The sequence below is a fragment of the Ambystoma mexicanum genome, chromosome 4q (genome assembly GCF_040938575.1).
Source record: "Ambystoma mexicanum isolate Mex_15411 chromosome 4q, UKY_AmexF1_1, whole genome shotgun sequence".
Lineage (NCBI taxonomy): Eukaryota > Metazoa > Chordata > Amphibia > Caudata > Ambystomatidae > Ambystoma > Ambystoma mexicanum.
This window is the reverse complement of record NC_090928.1, coordinates 1,230,587,207-1,230,607,088: the sequence shown is the minus strand read 5'-3', so window position 1 is coordinate 1,230,607,088 and position 19,882 is coordinate 1,230,587,207. Positions and strand designations below refer to the sequence as shown.

The 19,882-nt window shown below is 47.1% G+C and overlaps 1 protein-coding gene across 4 annotated transcripts in view; it reads left to right on the top strand.

Moving 5' to 3' along the window:
• TMEM63B (transmembrane protein 63B) overlaps positions 1-19,882 on the top strand; it is a 506,581-nt gene that overhangs the window by 442,676 nt on the left and 44,023 nt on the right. For all 4 annotated transcript variants that reach the window (XM_069608789.1, XM_069608792.1, XM_069608790.1 and 1 more), the window contains one exon: positions 14,605-14,738. In XM_069608789.1, the coding sequence (XP_069464890.1) occupies positions 14,605-14,738 (134 nt within the window). The remainder of the gene's footprint in view (positions 1-14,604; positions 14,739-19,882) is intronic.

Here is a 19,882-nt window from a genome sequence, read left to right as displayed (position 1 = left end):
TGGACTGAGTTGCCTTGCCAACTCAAGTCGCACTCTGGTGTGATTGGCCCAAGTGGTGAGCCGCCCCACTCACCACTTAGCAGGTTTGAGTGACAGCTAGGCTGAATGAATGGGGGTTTTCTGTATAAAAGCAGGGCTTTTGGGACTGGAATTTCAGAAGTCGCCACAGGACCTAAGAATCCGACGAGGGTAAAGCTGAGCCGACCTGCAACGACGACACCTCCGAGTCTTCTTCCCTTGACTGATGGGAACAACCGGTCCCTTGCTTTTTCTTCGCTTCCAGGACGTCTAGTGGTCGAATTGCCCGTGCTGAGCACCCCGGCAACCGGATAGCCACTAACCACTGTACCGCAACCAAAAGGTGGTGCCTTGTGACAGAGCACTCCGCGGCTGGTCTCTTCCCTGGTGGTGCAACGATCTTCGCTTTCCTCTACGACGAGATCATCTCTTCTTCTGGCAAAGTCCCGACTTGCATCCACCACCAGGAACAACTGCCCCCGCCGGAGCTGTCTCTTCACTTTCAAGGTACTGTGTCCGCCTGGCTTCCCTTGTGACGGTTAGCGTGAGGTGTCTTAAATCCTTACCTTTCCGCTGGGTTGCCTCCAGACCTTCTTAACTTTTGTTCTAAAACTGGTCCAACCTTTCTGTGACATTTTGCTACAAAGACTTGAAGTGCATTTCCACTGTGATACTTTTTGGGACATATTGCCTTGCCTCTCTCCGAGTGAGCCTGGCCTCTGAACTCTGTGATCTACATTAGACCCTGCCTTACTTGTCTTGCATTTGCTTCGTAAAAGTGTTGGTACTGAGGTGGTTTCATACCCTGCCTTTTCTCTCCCTTTCTAACGAATATTAGAGTGCCATCTAGGGGAAAGCATTCACCTCTGTCTGCAAATAAGTGGTGCCGTTGAACCTAGACTTGTTGAAATATTGTTAGGGGATTGATATACTTATAGTAATTGTGATTGAAGTTGTTTGCAGTATTAGTGCCAGCGTGTTTTTCATAGATGTGTTTTTAAATAAATAATTATATATCTTTACACCAAAGCTCTGATCAGTGTCTGCTTGTTCTACTGTGTAAATTGCCCTATTTTGTATACTCTAAATACTGCCTAACTCATCTTGAGAGAAGTCTGGCTGCTCAGCCACAGCTACCGGCTAAATCTGGGTGGTACAGACTGCTACCAATTGGGTTTACTGCCAAACACCTGTAGTCTTAAACTTTTTGCAGTGGTCCCAGAGGGAACTGCACAGGTTTCTGCATAACACTATATCGGGTGGGGTGCCAACATCAGTGGTGCCTTGGTAGGTGCTATATCTGCTTCTCCTCGTGTGCCACCAGCAGTGTGCCTGGGTAGGTGCTATATCGGCTTCTCCTCATGCGCCACCAGCAGTGTGCCTGGGTAGGTGCTATATCTGCTTCTCCTCGTGTGCCACCAGCAGTGGTGCCTAGGTAGGTGCTATATTGGCCTTACACAGATTTGATCTAGCAACAGTGGATTCCTCAAAATGACAGCTCTTAGGGGCTTCCTCAACTGCCCCCCCACAACCACTGCCCTGACTATGCCTAGGAATATGAGTGCTTGCACCCTGCATCCTTGCGGGAGAACGAAACGTAAGCAGCGCACACGCTTATAGCGCGGCTGCTTGTGGCATGGCTTCCTGCCATGGTGCATCGCCACAGTGAAGTAAAGACGAGCCAAAGGCTTGGAGAACATATTCTGGAGTTGCCAGACCTAGCCCCAAGGCCCACACCCTCCGAACTCTCCTGCTTGGTTCCTGCAGTATTGTCTGCTGCTGTCATGGCGTTCCTCACAGCATGAGTCACACTGACCTCATATTGCCTCTCAAGCTAGGGGTAGAAAGAGACACTTAGGCTACCAGGGCAAATGGCCAAGGGCCGCCTCTAGTCTTATCGATGGCATACTCTACTGCTGAGTTTAGCGAAAGCAGCTGTACTTTTGAAAGTCTCTCCCCGGGTGAGTGCCGCTCTGCCGGTGCAGCAGAAGCCCTCTTGGTTTTCCCTGATTGTAAACTAGAATTACTCCCAGTTCATAGACGGTGCAGATCTGCATGTATTTAAGGAACCAAGCCCCAGTTCTCAAATCTGCTCTGTACATGCTGTCTTAGTTGGCCCTTTGTGGCCCTACAAATGTGCAGTTTATTTCTTCAAATCAAAGACTGCTCACATAACCATACACCAGTTGGCAACATCTGTCCCACTCTTTAAAGCCATTGGGTCTCATTATGGGTTCAGCAGTGCAATTGTAATGGGTTATTTATAACGTGTTTACTACCGAGAGGTTTCTCCGCCTCGTCTTGCATTCAAGGCGAGCACGTTGCCCCTGAGCTATCCTCCCGAGCGTGGTAAACAAGCAGTGGTAATTCTACTCCTGTCCCTTTTCTGGCAGTGACAGAATTAGAGCCGTTTTTACCTCGCCGACTCATTACCAGTTTGACAAATGTGGAGGATTTAGCCCCGCATCGTGCTGGAGGCACATCCTCCACTTTAATTTAGAAAATCGGCAGAATAATCGCTCGCAGTAATTCCGCCAAAATCTCCATGGAGTTCTATGGTGCTGCTGTACCGTACGATAAGAAAGCAATATCAGTTTCCAAGTGAGGCTGCCTTGCAGCAGTCTGCCTGCCCTCTCTTCGACGTGAGTCAGGCACATCAGCTGAATCATTTACGCCAATTCTTCCCAGAGAGACATACGTCCCCTTGAGTGCTTACACAAGCACGAGTTGTACTGGCTTTAGTGCCTCACTAGCTCAGTCGGCGGACATACGACAACCCGACTTTCATCAACCTGAGGGCTCTCTGAATCCCTTCCATCAAGAACCGGTCCGAATAATGAGAGGCTGGTTTCCTGGTTGCCCGGGGGTACGTGCTGCACTCTCCTTATCAGTGGAGGGCTCCAACCCCAACCTACATGGGCTTGTTTTAGTCCCTACCTGCGACTTGGGTCAAGTGTAATCTCTCTCCCTGTTCCCGCCTTGAGGACGGCTGCAATATAATCAATTTGCCCGGCAGGGGGCAAATCCGAAACGTGAACTGGATGTTTGTTTTCATAATAAACAGGAAGAGCCTACCTTTTTAAACTATTTTTTGAGCTAGCTCTATATAGTGAGGTTTCAGGCTATCTTCCAAACACGCACACGTCGGCAGACCTGCACTTATGGAACTGCGGAATCTCAAATACTAAATTAGGCCGCAGGGTCCCTCTATTTTCTTCATTTCTCACTCACCTTTTCCTGTATTTATCTACTCCAAAAGGTTTGGTGCCTTATTCAATAAGGCTCTCCTGGTTTTCTGAGTTTTCTGTTTTCTCTGTTTTTTCTGTTTTCTCTGTTTGCAAATCCAGTTTGAATGTATATGCCTTGATGAACTTTTTGACTTCATTAATGTTTGCTTAATCTTTGGTTTTTAAGCTCGTTTTTGCACTTGTGTTTAAATTTGTTATATTGTCTTTCATGTGATTTTGAGTTTAAGCAAGTCCTAGACTATTGTCTTTCATGTGATTTTGAGTTCAAGCAATTTTTAGAAAGAAAAATATTTTGGAATTTGTGTCACCAATTTCTGTGCCATTAATGGTTTGTTCAAACATTAAAAGGTAAAAAGCAAAAATATCCCATTAAAAAATCTTTTTTCAAATTAAGAAGGAATGTTTTCAGTATTTATAATGGCGTAAAGTAAATGTGATATCCGCTGTTAGGATACACCATAACTTAATCTGATTCAAATGATATTAGATTTTTCTCTTCAATAGCATAGTGGATACTACTGGTATAACAATTTTTACATGTCCCAATCTACATTATGCTTTAAGGGACGATCCCTACCTCTTTTTTATGTATGAAGATGAACACAGTTTTGGCATCACTCGTCGCCCCGTGGTAAGCCCACAGGACCGAGTGGCAGTAACTATGATCAAGGTTCACAGCTGAATTCCCACTAAACTCGTAATGAGGCCCATTGGTTTTTCTTTTTGTGAAGCGGGTGTCCGCATGTTCACTTTAAATGGAGGTTTTCCTTTATAGATTTTTACAACAAGGGGCTTTCAAATCGAATGTTCATAAGTGCAAAGTCTGCACTTTGCACTAAGAAATGAAAAATCCTACACTGCATTCCGCAAATGGCTGAAAACCACTCTGTTCAACTAATCCGCCTCTTCACCTTCGCCTACATACTGACTGTAACGTTATGAATGTACTTTCCTGCTGTACTCCCCTGCTGTACCAAGTGAGCATACTGTAACAGTGCCACGATGCCCCGGGGCCGATGTGCGTTATACAAATTCAAATACATTTTTCAAAAAAAGAAAAAAGTCGCAAGAGATTTCATTTGTCGCACTCTGTGACCTCCAAGTTGTACTTGTCAAATATTTGGCTATTACAGGCCCGTTGGATTTATTTGGATAATTAGCACTGGCTATAAATGATGTAACCAGCTGTAGTGATGTGAGGGGCACCACAATATACAGCTTTATTGCCGCTTCAGTGGTACCTAATGGTGATTTAATAAAATACCACTGGCAGTAGTAAACATTTTATTGCATTTCAATAGCCATCTTGAGGCTGACATTGCAGCATTTACAATGATCGATCATACTGCAGCTGTACGTGTTTTCATGGTAGAGAGGTGGGTCACAGTTGGGAGGCTTTTCAGAACCAATACTGGTAAAATGATCTGAGGCACCCATCTTGGTGGACATGCAAAGGTTTACCACAGAAATCTAATCCAATCTCTCACTTGGTAATAAGGTTCAGCAGTAAGGCTTAGATTAAGTGGATTAGGAGCTTGGTGTAATGTACAGTTAATATACACATACGTTTGTCAAACAATCGATTGTCCACATCTGGAGGTTTAAAATAGCGCAGGTGCATTAACCCTGAAGTCTATAAGTCGGAAAGACACATGCACACCATCAGGGTGATGCCCAATTGACGGACCCACACCCTCTCTCTTTCAGATGGGGGGGCCTCTGCTCTCACCATATGTTTTAGTCCACAATGCGCCAGTTTCTCATACAAGTTACCGGTGCTGTAAGACCCCTTCCTTGGTGTTTGGCGCTATAGAAAAGCTGTGTGTTGTGAGAAAACAGAAGGTGCCTCATGTGCTTATCCCTGGGGATTTGTCATCAAAGGTGTCCAGGACACGGCCATCGCTGTTGGATCTAGTTCCTAGGGGTGGACCAATGTGGAAGGATCACCTGGATCCTCTGAGAGTAGAATAGGGGCACCCGATGGTGAGACGCGGTACCTCCTTCCTTATAACACCTTTTCCCCTTCCTAACAGGTAGGATATTTAGAAACTCAAACCCCACCCCCTTCCTGACATGGACACTTTCTCACGGACAACTCACCGTGAGCGATAACAGGAGTAGCCCCCTTCCTCGACAATATTTTTCTAGATTTTCCTAAACGTACTAGTGACAACTACTATCCCCATAAGTCCTCTCCTCTGTTCTTTTATAAATTCACTGAGACGAGGAGGAGAGAGATAGGGAGGATAAAGATTACCAATAGGGAACCACAGACACAGAAAACACTCTCCACTTTCTACAGCAGACTGTCCCATTAAGGAGGCCAGGCTAAGTCAGGCCTCCCTCTTTAATTACTCGCACCTGACGTCACTTGTCTCTCCCAGGCAGCATAAAAGGCAGAGCAGGAAAGCACACTTTGAGCGAGTCTGGGATGCTGGAAGGTGCCACATAGGAAAAAGCCCTAGTGAGCTGCAGAAGCCCTGGAATACCTGGAGGAGGAGAAAACCGCCAAAACACTGGCCCTGCTATTTGAGAGGAGACTGCAGTGTGGAGGGAGGGAGCTGTACTTCCAGAAGGCAAGACCAGGAGCAGCTGCGGGTTGCCTGCCGGTACCTGCAGCAGAATTCCTCCCCTGGGGCCAGACAGGAGACCGCAGGTACATGCGGTCCCGGAGGTAAGACCCTGACCTCATTGAAACATCCCCTTTGTGGCTCCTACAGCTCCCAAAACTAGGACTGCCGTTTGGGGAGCTGTGAAGTGGGAGCAAAATTATCACAAGTGCACTCTGGGACTAGGACTTTGAAGATTGTGAACTTTGTGAGAGGGGTCCAAGCCCAGCAGTGCAGTGGAAGACCCTTGTAAACTTTGTGGGAAGGGTCCAAGGCCCGGTATAGGGAGACCTTGTAAACGTTTATGAGAGAAACTGGCTCCAGAAATAGTGGTCTGGCACCACGTGGGTACTCTTTCGAAGGTCTCTGGCTGGTGCCCCCTCTCCCGAATTAGGAGAATTAACCGGTACCAAGGGGCATTAAGGGAGGCCTCCGTGAGATGTCAAGGCGGTCAAACCAAATCCCTGGTACAGTCGAAAGTCTTTGACGTATTGTGAAGGCAGACGTGAACCCGACTGACGGATGCCTGCGAATTGTGATGAAACCTAACACACCCTAGAACATTGTGAAGCCTGACAGGGTGCTTTAGAGAGAGCCTGACTGGGGGCTTTAGCGAGCGCCTGACTGGGGGCTTTAGCGAGCGCCTGACTGGGGGCTTTAGCGAGCGCCTGACTGGGGGCTTTAGCGAGCGCCTGACTGGGGGCTTTAGCGAGCGCCTGACTGGGGGCTTTAGCGAGCGCCTGACTGGGGGCTTTAGCGAGCGCCTGACTGGGGGATGAGATCTGAACTTCGGTAAAGGGACGATCCTAAGGGGTCTAGAATGACTTTTTGTTGAAATATGAACTGTGGCAAATGTAACCCGATGGAGGGATGCCAAGAGAAAGCTAAGGGAACCCCCGCTTTCTAATGAGATTTAGAAATTGTGAACTGTGGAAAGTGTGAACCCGACTGAGGGAATTGTGAAACTGGCGTTTACGCCTAGCTGAGGGGAACGCTATGCAAACTGATATTGTGAAGCACGCACTTGCCATAGAATAACAGTGACTCAGTGAGACGAGATCGCCCTAAGAAGCCTCTGTTTAAATTGGCAAGTGCTTTGAGAGGCTAACGCTGAAAGAAGGATCGGAGCCTGGCTTAGGGGGATGCTAGGGTGAAGAGTAATCACCCGACGTGAAGATTACCAGAAGGAACTGTTTGTTTTGTTGGTTTTAGCATATCAGGCCCCTCTGAAGCAAGAGACTTTGCATGAAAAGAGACTTGGACTCAGAAGGCCCTGATATAGAGAAAGGGAACTGTAAACTCATGCCGGAGAAGCCCAGGAGTGTGCTGTCTTCAAGAGTCCCACCTTGTCCCGTGCTAAAAACATGGGTATGGGAGACCCGGCCATAACATCCTGACTTATTATTTTGTTAACACTTCTTTCTTTTCTTGTGAACATTTTCCCACACTCTTTTTTGTAGCATAGCGGTAAGGATTGGCAATAGTTTCGTTTAGATAGGCTCCGTTTATTTGACTAGACTCCACTAGGACTGTATGATTATTATTTGATGGTCGTAGCTTGCTCCCATCTTAGATTTAGGTTTAAATTAGGTGTTTACCTCCCCAATTTTTACAGTTTAATTAACACCCTTGAGCTGTGATCACTTGTGTCTGTCTTGCTTTGATACCATGCCTTCCTTACAGTATCATGAAATAAGTTCTGGCGTTAGAGGTCCAGGGTTTACATGGTGGCGAGTGTTCTATTCACAGCTAGTTCCAGCATTTCAGTGGTTCCCATCTTTGTCACTCAGGTCACAGTCGCAAAGGCCACCAGGCTGGACTCAGGATGAAGATAAAGGACTTCTACTTTCACTCCCACGATGTTGAAGGGCCACCTGGATGCTCCCACAATGTTGATGGGCCATCTGGATGCCAGACTGGATGAGCAGTAGAGATCTCCCTATCCCCCACACGGCCCGCCGACCTGAAGTCACAGGACTACAGGACTCCAGCAAGGCAGCAGCAGAAGACTGTAAGGTCCAGGCAACAGAAGTCCCCACTTTGGATGGTGGATGCCAACTACAGGCCAATAAATCTTCGGGGCTCCAGGCTTTTGTGAGGCAGGAATCTGAACTGGTTCAGCCCATGAGTTCACGAGTGGGATACACTATGAATGGTCTCCCGTGTTGACGAAAGAGCAGAGATTCACCTAGCGGTCCATGGCTTCGGCAAAGTTTGGCCCAGCAGCAGTCTTCCATTATCCTTCTGTGGCCTCTTGTGCTTTGGATCCTTGGCTCTAGTGATCAACTGAAGTCCCAGCCCACCTTTCAGGAGACCCATGGCATTCAAGCCCTGGGCAACTGCCCAATTATGGACAGCCATCTTATGTACATCTTTTATAATGCACTTAATAATGGAGATCAGACTCTTGTGCGGGACCGGGAATCTAACCTGTGTTGCTCTGCATTGTCCTGCTTCCAAGACAAACGTGTTGCCCCTGAGCCACCCTCCTGACACAAACTAGGTCCAGGATGTGTATTGGAACTGTGTGCAGCCTCTTATCCAGCCCAAACCATTTCCAGGCACACACGGGTCACTTCCCAGGCTCTGGCCAGAACCCGCAAAGAGGATGCCCATTTATGGCTATTTAATATCCTTGCCTGAGAGGAAGACGGACAAAAGGTCAGTGAAGCACAAAGACTGGGCATGCAAATCATGGCCAGCCATTTTGAGCACTGTAGTTACTAAAGGTTTGCCATGTGCTAAAGAGTCCATAGATGTGGTCCCATAAATTGCAAAGGAAGGCACCACTGCCACCAGCCTGTCTGGGCTACACTGAGTTCAGGACACATGCTGACAGTCAAAACAAAGATGAGACTTGGCCCCCTTGTACTACTGGCTGCATGGCAGACAGAAGTGCTGCACCGTTGACTTACACCGTGGATAGGTTTCCACTGCAATTGTAGCCTTAAGAATTCACTGGCCCCTCCATAATGAAATGAGTTAAGTCAGGGATTGAGGTTTACATGGAATTTGCGTGCAAAAATCAGGTGGTGTCATGAAACGACAGATATGCCTTGGTCCCGTTGAAGTCGATGGAAAAGCTGCACAAAGACACCTCTTTCCTAATACTCGCTATTGACCTTTCCCTGCATTGCATAGAAGGTGGGCATCAGAGGACCCTAAATATTACCGCTTTTAATGCGCCCATGTCAAAAGTGTATTCCAGTATTGAAGGAAAGTGCTTCTGTATCTCTTCTATATAGTAAACAATGTGTACCGCAATTTGGGCTGCACTGAAATATTTATCACCATCTGAAATGTAGAGTGAAAAATTGAAGGATTTAGAAAGCACTATTTCACCTTGTGATCCAGCGGTATTTACTACTGGAGGTGTTCCTCTGCAATACCGTCAGTAGTCCGTATCTACTTATGTGTAATATGGTGGGAGTCAAACACGCTGTATTTGTGCTAAAGTTTTAGCATTACCACCATAGCTGGAATGTGAGCCCCTTATGGGTCGGGCTGGATGGAGGGAGCACCTGCTCCCTCCCTTGGTGTTTTGTATGGATTCTTATTGACCATTGAACCTAGAAGTTGATCCCTTGAGTCTGATGTAAGGGCTGGCTATGTTATGGACAAGGTAGCACTGGTGGCATTTCTTTCAGAAGTGTGTTTCCAAATAGTGTATGGGATAGCTGCCAAGTCCGGTTTCTGGCCATTGGATGAACAGCGCCTGTTTAACTGATCTAAAAGGAATCGTCCTTCAATCGAGTCCAAATTGGGCAGTAGGATTATAACCAGATCTCACATACAGTGCACAACAAAGGTCCACAGACCCTTGCTCTCAATACTGCGCTCCGCCTAGCTATCCTCGTGACATTTACTATGGCCGCCACAATTCTGGGACCCACACCTATACACCCTCATCCTACATATCATACGTATTGCACAGCAATACACTCCCCTCCCACTCCACTAGACCATCACACCACACAGTCACAACCCCCCAGCCTAGTGGCTAGACTTCACAGACTCAGCACCCGCACACTACCCAGACACTGGTTATGCGCACATCCACCTCTCCCTGTGAGAAATAACAGATTAAGCACCCGCACTGCACCCACACCTTCTACCTACTGTAGCAAGGGTCATGACATTCGCCCCTTGCCTCACCAATTTTCTCTAGCAATACCGTGCACTAAGCCGCACACAATCTCCCACAACAAAAGAACCTACCACATCACACTCCAAAATGAACATAACCAAAATGCCACAATGTCTACCTCTCAAATGCACACTACTGAATGTATGCTCTCTCCCTGCACACGCCTTAGAGATAAATGACCTATCATCCACCCATAATCTTGACCTACTTAGCGTAACTGAAACATGGCTCAATGATGCCTCCTACCCAGCGATTTCACTAGCCCTACCTCCAGGCTACGCCATCCTTAGACAGGATAGACTGGACAGAACTGGAGGTGGAGTTGCTCTTATCTACAGAGACCAGGGGAGTTGCTAGGTCTGGAAAAGACCCGGGGCTAAATTGATGTCGGAACTGTTGGGACTGGGGGCTAGCTAGTCTTTTGGCTGTAGCTCCTGAGATTCTATCCAGGGCTACAACCAAAAGACCAGGGGCTATAGCCCCCTTAGCCCCCCCCTAGCAACGCCCCTGACAGAGACCCACTCTCCATTAGACTAGCAGACTCTAGCACCTGGGGTGGTAATGCTGACATCCTATTAGTTAAATTAACGCTCTCACCCAACAACACAATCAACATTCATATCCTGTACAGGCCTCCGGGCCCCCCGCAGACTTCCAAGACCACCTCTCCCACCAACTCAGTAACAACAATAAAGAATCTTCCAAAATTCTATTACTAGGAGACCTAAATCTAGGCTACAATTACCCTAAAGATGAACCTGCCTCAGCTCTAGCTAAAGAACTACTAGATCTAGCCTTTTCTCAAGGAGTAATCTCTCCAACCCACTCCAAAGGCCGCACCCTTGACTGGGTCATGGATCACAACTGTGCATCCAACATTACCTCAAACACCGCCTATCCTTGGACAGACCACACCTGCATTGAATTTGACATCCCCGCAACCCCAAGCTCCAAAGTTCTCACCCACGCGCCACCAGCCTTAACTAGAAGTTCAAAAAAACTCAACGCAGATAACCTCCGACCTTACCTCAACAACCCATGTCTAGCTCCCCCATTCTCTCAGGATCCTAAAGTGTTAGCAGACATCTTTAACAACACACTTACCAATGCTATAAACTTAATAGCTCCTCTTGAGAATAAGAAAGAAAAAAAATTCTTCCACCACAACTCTTGGTTCTCAGATGAACTCCAAGCTCTCCGCTCACAAAAGGGGCAGGCACAAAAAAACTGGCAAGCAGACCCAACTGACTTAAACAGGAACGTCTTCAAACGGATAGCTTTAGCAGTGATGATTGCTTTTTTGTATTGGAGAGCTAACTCCTTTAACGACAGGATCCCCAAGTCCAATTCGCAAGTCAGAGACATTCACAATCTTCAATGAAATGGTCACACCTCCGGTTAGCACAGATGAGATAGTCCAAGACAAAAACTGGAGCGCAGGCATCCAATCTGCAATGCTCAACAAAATTGATCTCCTACAATAAATAAATTCATAACCATTGCAAAGCCCTCCCCAACCAAAATAACAACCGGCGTACACAAGCCAAACAGAGAGACCCCCACCACGCCCAATTCAACTTCAGAGGCACTACCGAATCTGAGGTCCTTGATCTCATCAAACACCTCAAACCATCACTAGGCAAAGGAGACAGACTTAGCACCACTGGTGACTGCATTCATTAATGCTTCATTTTGAACAGGCTCTGTACCTAACAGTCTGAAAGAAGCGTGAGGACGCCCCCTTCTAAAATAAAACCACGTTAGACCCAGCTCAGCCCAACAACTACAGACCGATAACGACAGTCCCATTCCTTCTAAAAATCCTGGACAAGGCAGCTTACAACCAGATCTAACTATACATCGAATCCAACTCTATATTGGGAAAAAGACAATCTGGGTTCCGCGTAGGACATGGAACAGAAACCGCCCTACTAGACCTAAAAAATCAAATCTCACAGATCATTGACAAAAGTAAACCTGCCCTCCTTCTGCTCGATCTCTCGGCAGCATTTGATTTGGTCAACCATAAAACCCTAACCACCCATCTCACCCAAGCAGCCCACTTTTCCACACAAGCAGCTTCATGGATTACGTCCTTCCTGGGAGGCAGAGGCATGAAGGTATTCTCTAACATAGCAAATGCTGACCCCACTACCATACACTGCCGAGTCCCCCAAGGTTCATGCACAGCCCCCACCCTCTATAACCTCTTCACTAAACCCAGTGCCTTAAGTGGCACTACAAATCGAGCCGGGGCTCATCGAGGGGGCGTGGCCTAACAGCGGGGGTCTTGATGGCCCGTTAGGCCACGCCCCCTTGACAAGCCCCGGCTCAATGGGCTACTGCCACCCCTGCCAGGCAGCCTTTTGTAGAGATTAGCACCCTCTCACCTGTAGGGGAGAGGCTGCTGATCTCTGCATTTATTTTGTGTAGGCTTGCCTGGCAGGGGACAGCGCCTGCCTATTCAGCCTTAATGGTGGTGCTGCCCCTCGCCACCTGGGGAGGGGCAGCACCACCATTAAGGCTGAAAGGGTGAGGCCACTGGAAGCAGAGGCCTTTTTCCTAAATACTGAAAGTCCTGCGAATGCGCGGCAGCTCCAGTATTTAGAAAGCAAGGCCGCTGCTTTCAGCGGCCTCACGTTTTTTCCATAATGGTGGCGCAGGCCGACGGGAGTCATTTGATTAAAGGAATGCCTCGCAGGTGCGGCGCCACCATTATGGCTGAAAGGCATTTTTTTTTTGTAGCCTGAAGCTCTCGCAAACGAGCGAGCGCTTCAGGCTGTAGAAAAAAATGCCTTTTCGTGTAGTGGCCGGGGCTGCCAGGGGAGATTACTGGGCCCCAGCAGGGGCCCGGCCTCAAAACGATATTTCGGCTGTGCCCCGGCAGGCCCCGGCCCACTTAAAGCCCTGACTAAACCCCTCTTCGACCTACTTGACTCCATGGGTATAGCATATACTAACTATGCTGATGATACTCAAGTTCTCCTACCACTATCGGGCTCCTACCACCAAGACGCCACTGCCTTACATGATATCTATGCCAAGCATGGATGGCTGTTAATGGCTTGTGTCTTAACGGGGATAAGACTGAAATCCTTATCCTTGGGCAGAAAGCCACAATAGCTAAACTTAGTCCCCAATACAGCAACGTTAACATCGATAATTCTGCCATCACAGTATCTTCCTCAGTCAAGACACTAGGTGTCCACACCGATGCTAACCTATCCATGAACAAACAAGTTAGTGCTATAGCCTCTGCGGCAGCATATAGCACACAACGTATCAATGCCATTAAACCCTACCTTTCTGCACCCAACTGCCTTGCAATAGCCAGAGCAACTATAGGCGCCAAACTCGGTTATTGCAATGCACTCTTGGCTGGCACATCCTCCAAAAACTGACACAGACTAAAAACGATACAAAACAATGCCCTACGAGCTGCTCTGAGCATTCCCAGGAGAGACCACATATCCCAAGCCAGACAAGCAGTGCGGTGGCTCCAGGTCAAAGACCGCATTACACTCAAAGTCCTCACCATTACGCATAGATGCCTTAACAACACAGCCCCCTCATACCTATCAGAAGCTACATCAAGACCCACCTCAACACGCCCTCCCAGAACTCAGTACACAAACCAGTTACACATCCCCCTGTATACGGAGAGCTAAAGCCGGAGGGCTAGGCTTCTCGTACATTGCTCCCAAACTATGGAACTCACTCCCTGCCCTCCTCAGAGCTGAACCATCCATTCATGCTTTCTGGAAAAGGCTAAAGACCACTTTCTAGAACTAGCTCAGTAAGCAACACACATCCTCCTAATGTATATTGTATTATAAATGTAATTTAACACTGTGTAACTATGTACATTCTTTCTATCCAACAGTCACTTGACAGATGTACAAATATGTATCCAAATATGCTTTTGCTATGTAAATGATGCCACATGGTAACTCTGCAACTAAGTATCTTTCTGTAACAAGTGCCACAATGTCTGTGGACTGCTGCGCGCTATACAAATACAAATAAAATAAACCAATCTCTTTGGCCAATAGGGTGAAGATGTGATCTACTGACTTAGCTGCACATCTGATTTCTGATTCCAACGTAATAAAATGTTGCATTCAGCGTGAATCTCCGAAGTGTATTTTCCCAGGTTTCCTTAAGTGCTTTTGTTGTCCACTGAAAACACACTCAGCAATACTTTGCTTAAATGTCTTTAGTCCTAGTTGTTGTTGTTGCAAATGGAACCTGACGACAAGTTGTTCTCTTAATGCAGGACCACACAAGGTCACCAGTCCCCCTGGACTTCAAGTGGATCAGTCCAATTCCTTCTTAAAGCGTCTCCTGACTCGGGCAGGCCAAGGGAACAGAAGCGGGGGATGATGCAGTATTATTTGGTAGTGGGTTTCTTGATGATTTTAGGCTGTTCCGAGAGGCTGTAGGGTATCTCTGTTGAGAAGGATACTTGGTGAGGGTGTTACGACACGGGGAACACTGAGCCACGAAAGGTACCTACAAAATGAACAGTCTGTACTTTATGCCACATCTCTTAACATCAGTGTCTTTTTTGCCTTCCTTCCAGGTGGAGGCCATCCAGTACTACACCGACCTGGAGGAACGGCTGAAGGAGGAGTACAAGAAAGAGAAGGAGAAAGTGAACGAGAAGCCGCTGGGGATGGCCTTTGTCACCTTCCACAACGAAACAATCACTGCCATGTGAGTCTAGGGCAGGGACGCTAATTCATTGTGTGCCAGTCTTGAGAGCCTATCGGTGGGGTACTGGGCTGCAATGAAAGGACGAGAAAATAGAGCGGGAAACTGGGTATCGTGATACGACAACTCCTGAATCCTGAAAAACTATGCCTGGGAACTTCTAAGAATTGGGCTTAAATGCTCAGAAAGGAACTGCTGTTCGTTCACCGTGGTCATGCTAGGACCTCTGGAGAACAGTTGCAAAGTTCAGCAAACTGTGGCCATGCCAGAACTACAACTTGTTATTTAGTCGATATAGACCGACGTGGCTGGCCGAAGTGTATATCGGCATTAGCACCTGTGTAGTTTCCTACTTGTGTACTAAGGGTGTTTAACTTAAAAAAAAAAGAAAAAAAAGAAAATGTACATTGTGGTGCGGCACCGTGCCATAGTTTCTTAAATCTATTTTCTTTGTTGATAAGCATGCAGTCATCAACTGGGAAACAAACTTCAAAGACAATGCAGCGAACCGCAATGCACGTTTTCTTTTTGTTTCAATGTTACACCCGTAGCAACTGGATAGGAAACTACACAGTTGCTAGCCGGTGAGGGCGGAGCGGGAAAGGGGGGGGGAGCAGCGGGGAAGGTTACGGGGTGCGGACCAGCACTCTGGTATAAGCCTGCGTTCCTGGCAGCCAGACAATCTAGACTGCGTCCCAAGCTTCCTGAGTGGCCAGATCCCCTTTCCAGAGGGCTAGTATGGTTTTCTACACCAAAAATAACCTAAACGAACTTTTTTGAGTTATGTATTGTTGTTAATCCTCGGAAATCTGTCTCTTACTCTGCTGACAAGTGCAGAAAACTCACTTATCTCTCGGATAGTATTTCTGATACCAGACCTGATGTTTGAGGTAGAACCAGACATTCAGAAATGTGGTCTTTTTCTTTTTTACCCCAGATTGTCCCTAGTCGGGCAATCTACCAGGAACTTAAATTGTGCAACCTTCACTCTTTACTTGGTTCGTTAAAGCACGCTCGTTAAGTGGATGACATTAAGATGGCATATTTTGCAGAAAACCTCAAACTATAAGCTCCTTTAGTGCTTAATAATGGTAGTGTCGGTGTGTCTCTCCCTTTCTCTCCCTCTCTTGCGCTCTCTCTCTCGAGCACCCTCTCCGTCCCTCTGTCCCTCTCTCGCTCTCCGTCTCAGCCTCAACGTGTTTTCCCCCATCCCTTAGACCAGTCCTAAAACTGCCTTGTTATCCTAGTAACTGGTCGTTGATTACTTTGCTCGGCCTTGTTATGCTAGTAGCCGGTCGTTAGTTACTCAGATCAAATTACTTTGCCTTTTGCAGCAAGGTTTTTGAAAAGATGTTGAATTTACAACTTTGAGGCTATATTGACCAGAATACCTTGCCTTGCTCTTGCGTCTACTGCATCACTCAGATGGTCAGTCCTCCGGTGGTGATGGGGATGCCCCACCTACCTGTGCTATTAGACGCCTGTGCGGTCCTTGACATGGTCAAACATGGAGCTTTATTTTGTTTCGATGGACCATTGCGTCGCTTGAATTATCGTGCAGATGCCCGTTTAACGCCCCATTCCGTGCCATTGAGAGCGGCGTTCGCCATTCGTCGACCTTGCTATTCATAATGTTCTCTCTTTGGATGAAGCTGCTGGGAGATCTACTGGCCGGCTTTAGCATCTGTGTCCAACACCACTGTGTGGAATCACCCTGCTTTATGGTAGCTACCCACCACCTCGGTGTATTCCCCTTGGTGGGTAGGTCCTGTATGACTTCACATCATGCGTAATCGAGTTCCATCCCATAACTCTCGGACACATGTTGATTCTTGGCTCTGTATGACGATGAGAACTGCATGATCATTCAGATGTTTACCTTGGACTCCCCTCGTATGATGGCAATCCAGGCAATACTTTGGTAGCCCATCCATGGATATCTCTTACAGGGAAGATGGACTCCTTGTTGAACTCCTTGTTTATGACCAGGTACCTTTAGACATGTTTTCCAGGCATTTGTCTTATCCCATATTAATAGAGGTAGACGTCTCCTTATAAGCCCCTCAAAATACTTTTTCATCTGACGGCCTACTGTTAGGACTGGTTTTCTATACTCTGGCCTAGGGGACAGATATATAGGAGGCCAACCTATAATTGTGACAGGGACAACTCTGGGAGCTGTAGCCAAACCAATCAAGGTAGCATAGAGAGTGGTCAAGGCTAAGTCTCAGGAGGGGTGAGCCTGGTAAGGGGTCCACAATGTGTCCAAAAGGTAAGTAGACAGGAATAACCCCTAGACAATCTGTTATAAAAATTAACATGTATTATATGGCCAAACGCACACAATGAATAATGACTACAAGCAGCTAATGCTATCACACAAACTAATATAAAATGTATATATACAACCACATGGACAGTGCTGTAACTCCAGAGATACTACACCACACCTGAAACAATGTCCAATCCCAGTAGCCACAAAGCCCTAACTTTAGAGTCATCCCTATGTTCAATGGGACCTTCTGAGGAAGTTTGTGAAGTGGAAACAAATCAAGGTAGGTGTCCTGGGTACCTAGGGATTGTTCCAAAGGTTAGAAGACACTGTTACAGTCAACAAAACTGTTCCTGACTTTCTGAATGCTTGCGTGAGGAAGCAATGGCAAAGCCAAACTCTTACCAAAGGGGAAATTGGGACCGGTAAGTATCATTTTCAATTCACCACCCGAAATCTAATTCTTCTTAAGATCTGGCAGGTCATCCGAAGAGGGTCCAAGGTCACGTGTCCCACCATCAGCTCCAGTCCTCGGTGCCCAGGGGTTGCAGGATCAAGCACTTCTCTGTTCAGCGTTTGCTGGTGCACGGTCTTCAGGATGGAGAAGAACTCGATACAGAACAGAGCCCCTCTCAGAACAGGACTGGATGCAGAAAAGCTGTTTTGGATGACAGACACCTATGTACGGCGTCACAGGGGGACACACTTGTCACAGTCGAACTTTGCCTTCTAATTCTGGTTCCCTCGATGCAGGAACCACACAATTTGGTAGGAATGACTCCAGTAGCACAAGCTGTCGCCAAAGTTATGGGTCTCAATGTATAACCGTGACGTCTGCAGCGCGGTAGCACAAATTCAGAGTAGGCCAGCCACTGCGGTTTCCAGGGGAACTTCCGATGGCTCTTCTTCGCAGGATACCGTGCTGACATTGAGGGAGATTGTTCCCACCACCCCAAGGGTCGAAGCTTCCTCGCAAGAGTTCAGGAGATCACCAGCCAGGCAGGGCTCTCCCAGAACAGCAGTGAAAGTTGGTGCCAGGTCTTCTTCCAACGGGTCTCCGGTCTCCTCACTCGTCTGGAAGCTGGGCAGTTGGCTCCTTCAGTCAAATTCAGGATCTCTTTGGCACATGGTGCAGGGCATCTCTTCTTATGCAAAAAAGTAGGTAAGAGTCGAAACTCCACACTAGCCAATCCTAGATCTGCTCCGCACACACACACACACACACTCCAGCAGTGGTCCAATCAGGACAACTGAGTGATGCTCATGAATACTACTCAGACACACCAAAACCAGACAGTCCCAGCCCACTTCCAGGCTTGCAACACACATGGCCCTGGAAGTCCATATAAGGATGTTCCTGTCCTTGCAGGTCAGGAAGAAGGGTTAGTGGCAAGAAGGCCAAGGAACAAACAAAAGACCTCGTGGCATGCCCATGTTAGTACAGTAGCCAAAGCCAGTAGCCAAATACGGAAAAGGCGGCAAGGCTAACACAAAATACCCCACAAATATGGGGAAAAAGCAACTGCTACCACCAGTTTGTCCTTAGACACATCTCGAGTAACTGAAACATCCTCTGAGTGTTAGTCTAGGGCAAAACAAAAAGTACACCCCATTGCACTGCATTGGAAGATGCTGTGTGCAAAGATTCAAAGTTACCAAAAGTGATAACCTAGTGAACCGACTAATGGAAGCTAAGTTTCCCAGTACTAACCGTTTCCCCATAACGATGAGCAACCGTGCAGTGGAGTGACGCTGAAAGTTTCGCTTCACTGTAAAAAGTCAGGACAGAGTTCAAAAGCCAAATGTGTGGGGATGGGGGGGTGTAGAAATGGAGGGAAAGTGCCTAGAAGGGAAATCTTCCCGACACCTACCATATAGTTGGAGATTGTAAATTGGGTTGCATTCCACCTGTTTGGATTTTTCGCTTGTGTGCGATCGCGCTAGATTGTCGATCAGGTTTAGGTGCCTGGGAGACCCTCCTGCTCTTAGCCAAGTGATCCATTGCAGCGGCCTTTGAGCCATGGCAGCATTAATGCTTCCTTCATGAATTCCAAAAGTAAATATGCCGTCGAGCCTTAGCCAGGCCTAATAACTGGTGCCTAGAACCCATTGCCAGTATCACTGGGTCCAGCACAATCTGGGCCACTTTGTAGAGAGGAACTACAAAGATATCCCATTAGCCAGGGACTACCCTTCATCTCACTCTGTCGCAATGCCACCCTATCATATTGGGGCCGTCCTTGAGCCACATTGGAACAGTGTTGCCAACATCAAGAATTTGAAACTAATAAACGCAGGGGTCCTGGGATTTAGAAGGTGAGGAGTGTCGCTATGAAGGTACTGAGTATCAATCGCTGACCTTCCACCTTTTGTAATTGGTTATTTATAACGTGCTTAATACCCAGAGGATTCTAAGCGCGGACTCAGGGAACGAACCTGTGTTGCTTCATGTCGTCTTGCTTCCAAGGCGAGCGCGTTGCCCCAGAGCTATCCTCCCAGCCCCTCAGTTCACCTGTTTAGTTTAGTTTATTTATTTATAGAGCGCACCTAACCCTCAGGTATCTGGGCGCTTATACTTGAGCACAAGTTACAGAAATAAAACCGACAGCAGTTAACGTGTTAGTCTGTTATTTCTGTATTCTCTTTATTTTACTCATTGAATATTTTTTATTGACCTTTCAAACCAGAATAAGCTAAACAAAATACTATGGGAAAATAAAGCATATTATTTTTAGACAATTAAAGTTTTTGCTCACAAGCAAGTTCCAGTGTATCCCTCCCAGTGCTGCACCTTTGGTTCAGGGAGTTTTCAAATACTGTGTCATGGTAGATGCCCAAATACCTTTGGGTTTGGTGCGCTTTATAAATAAATAAA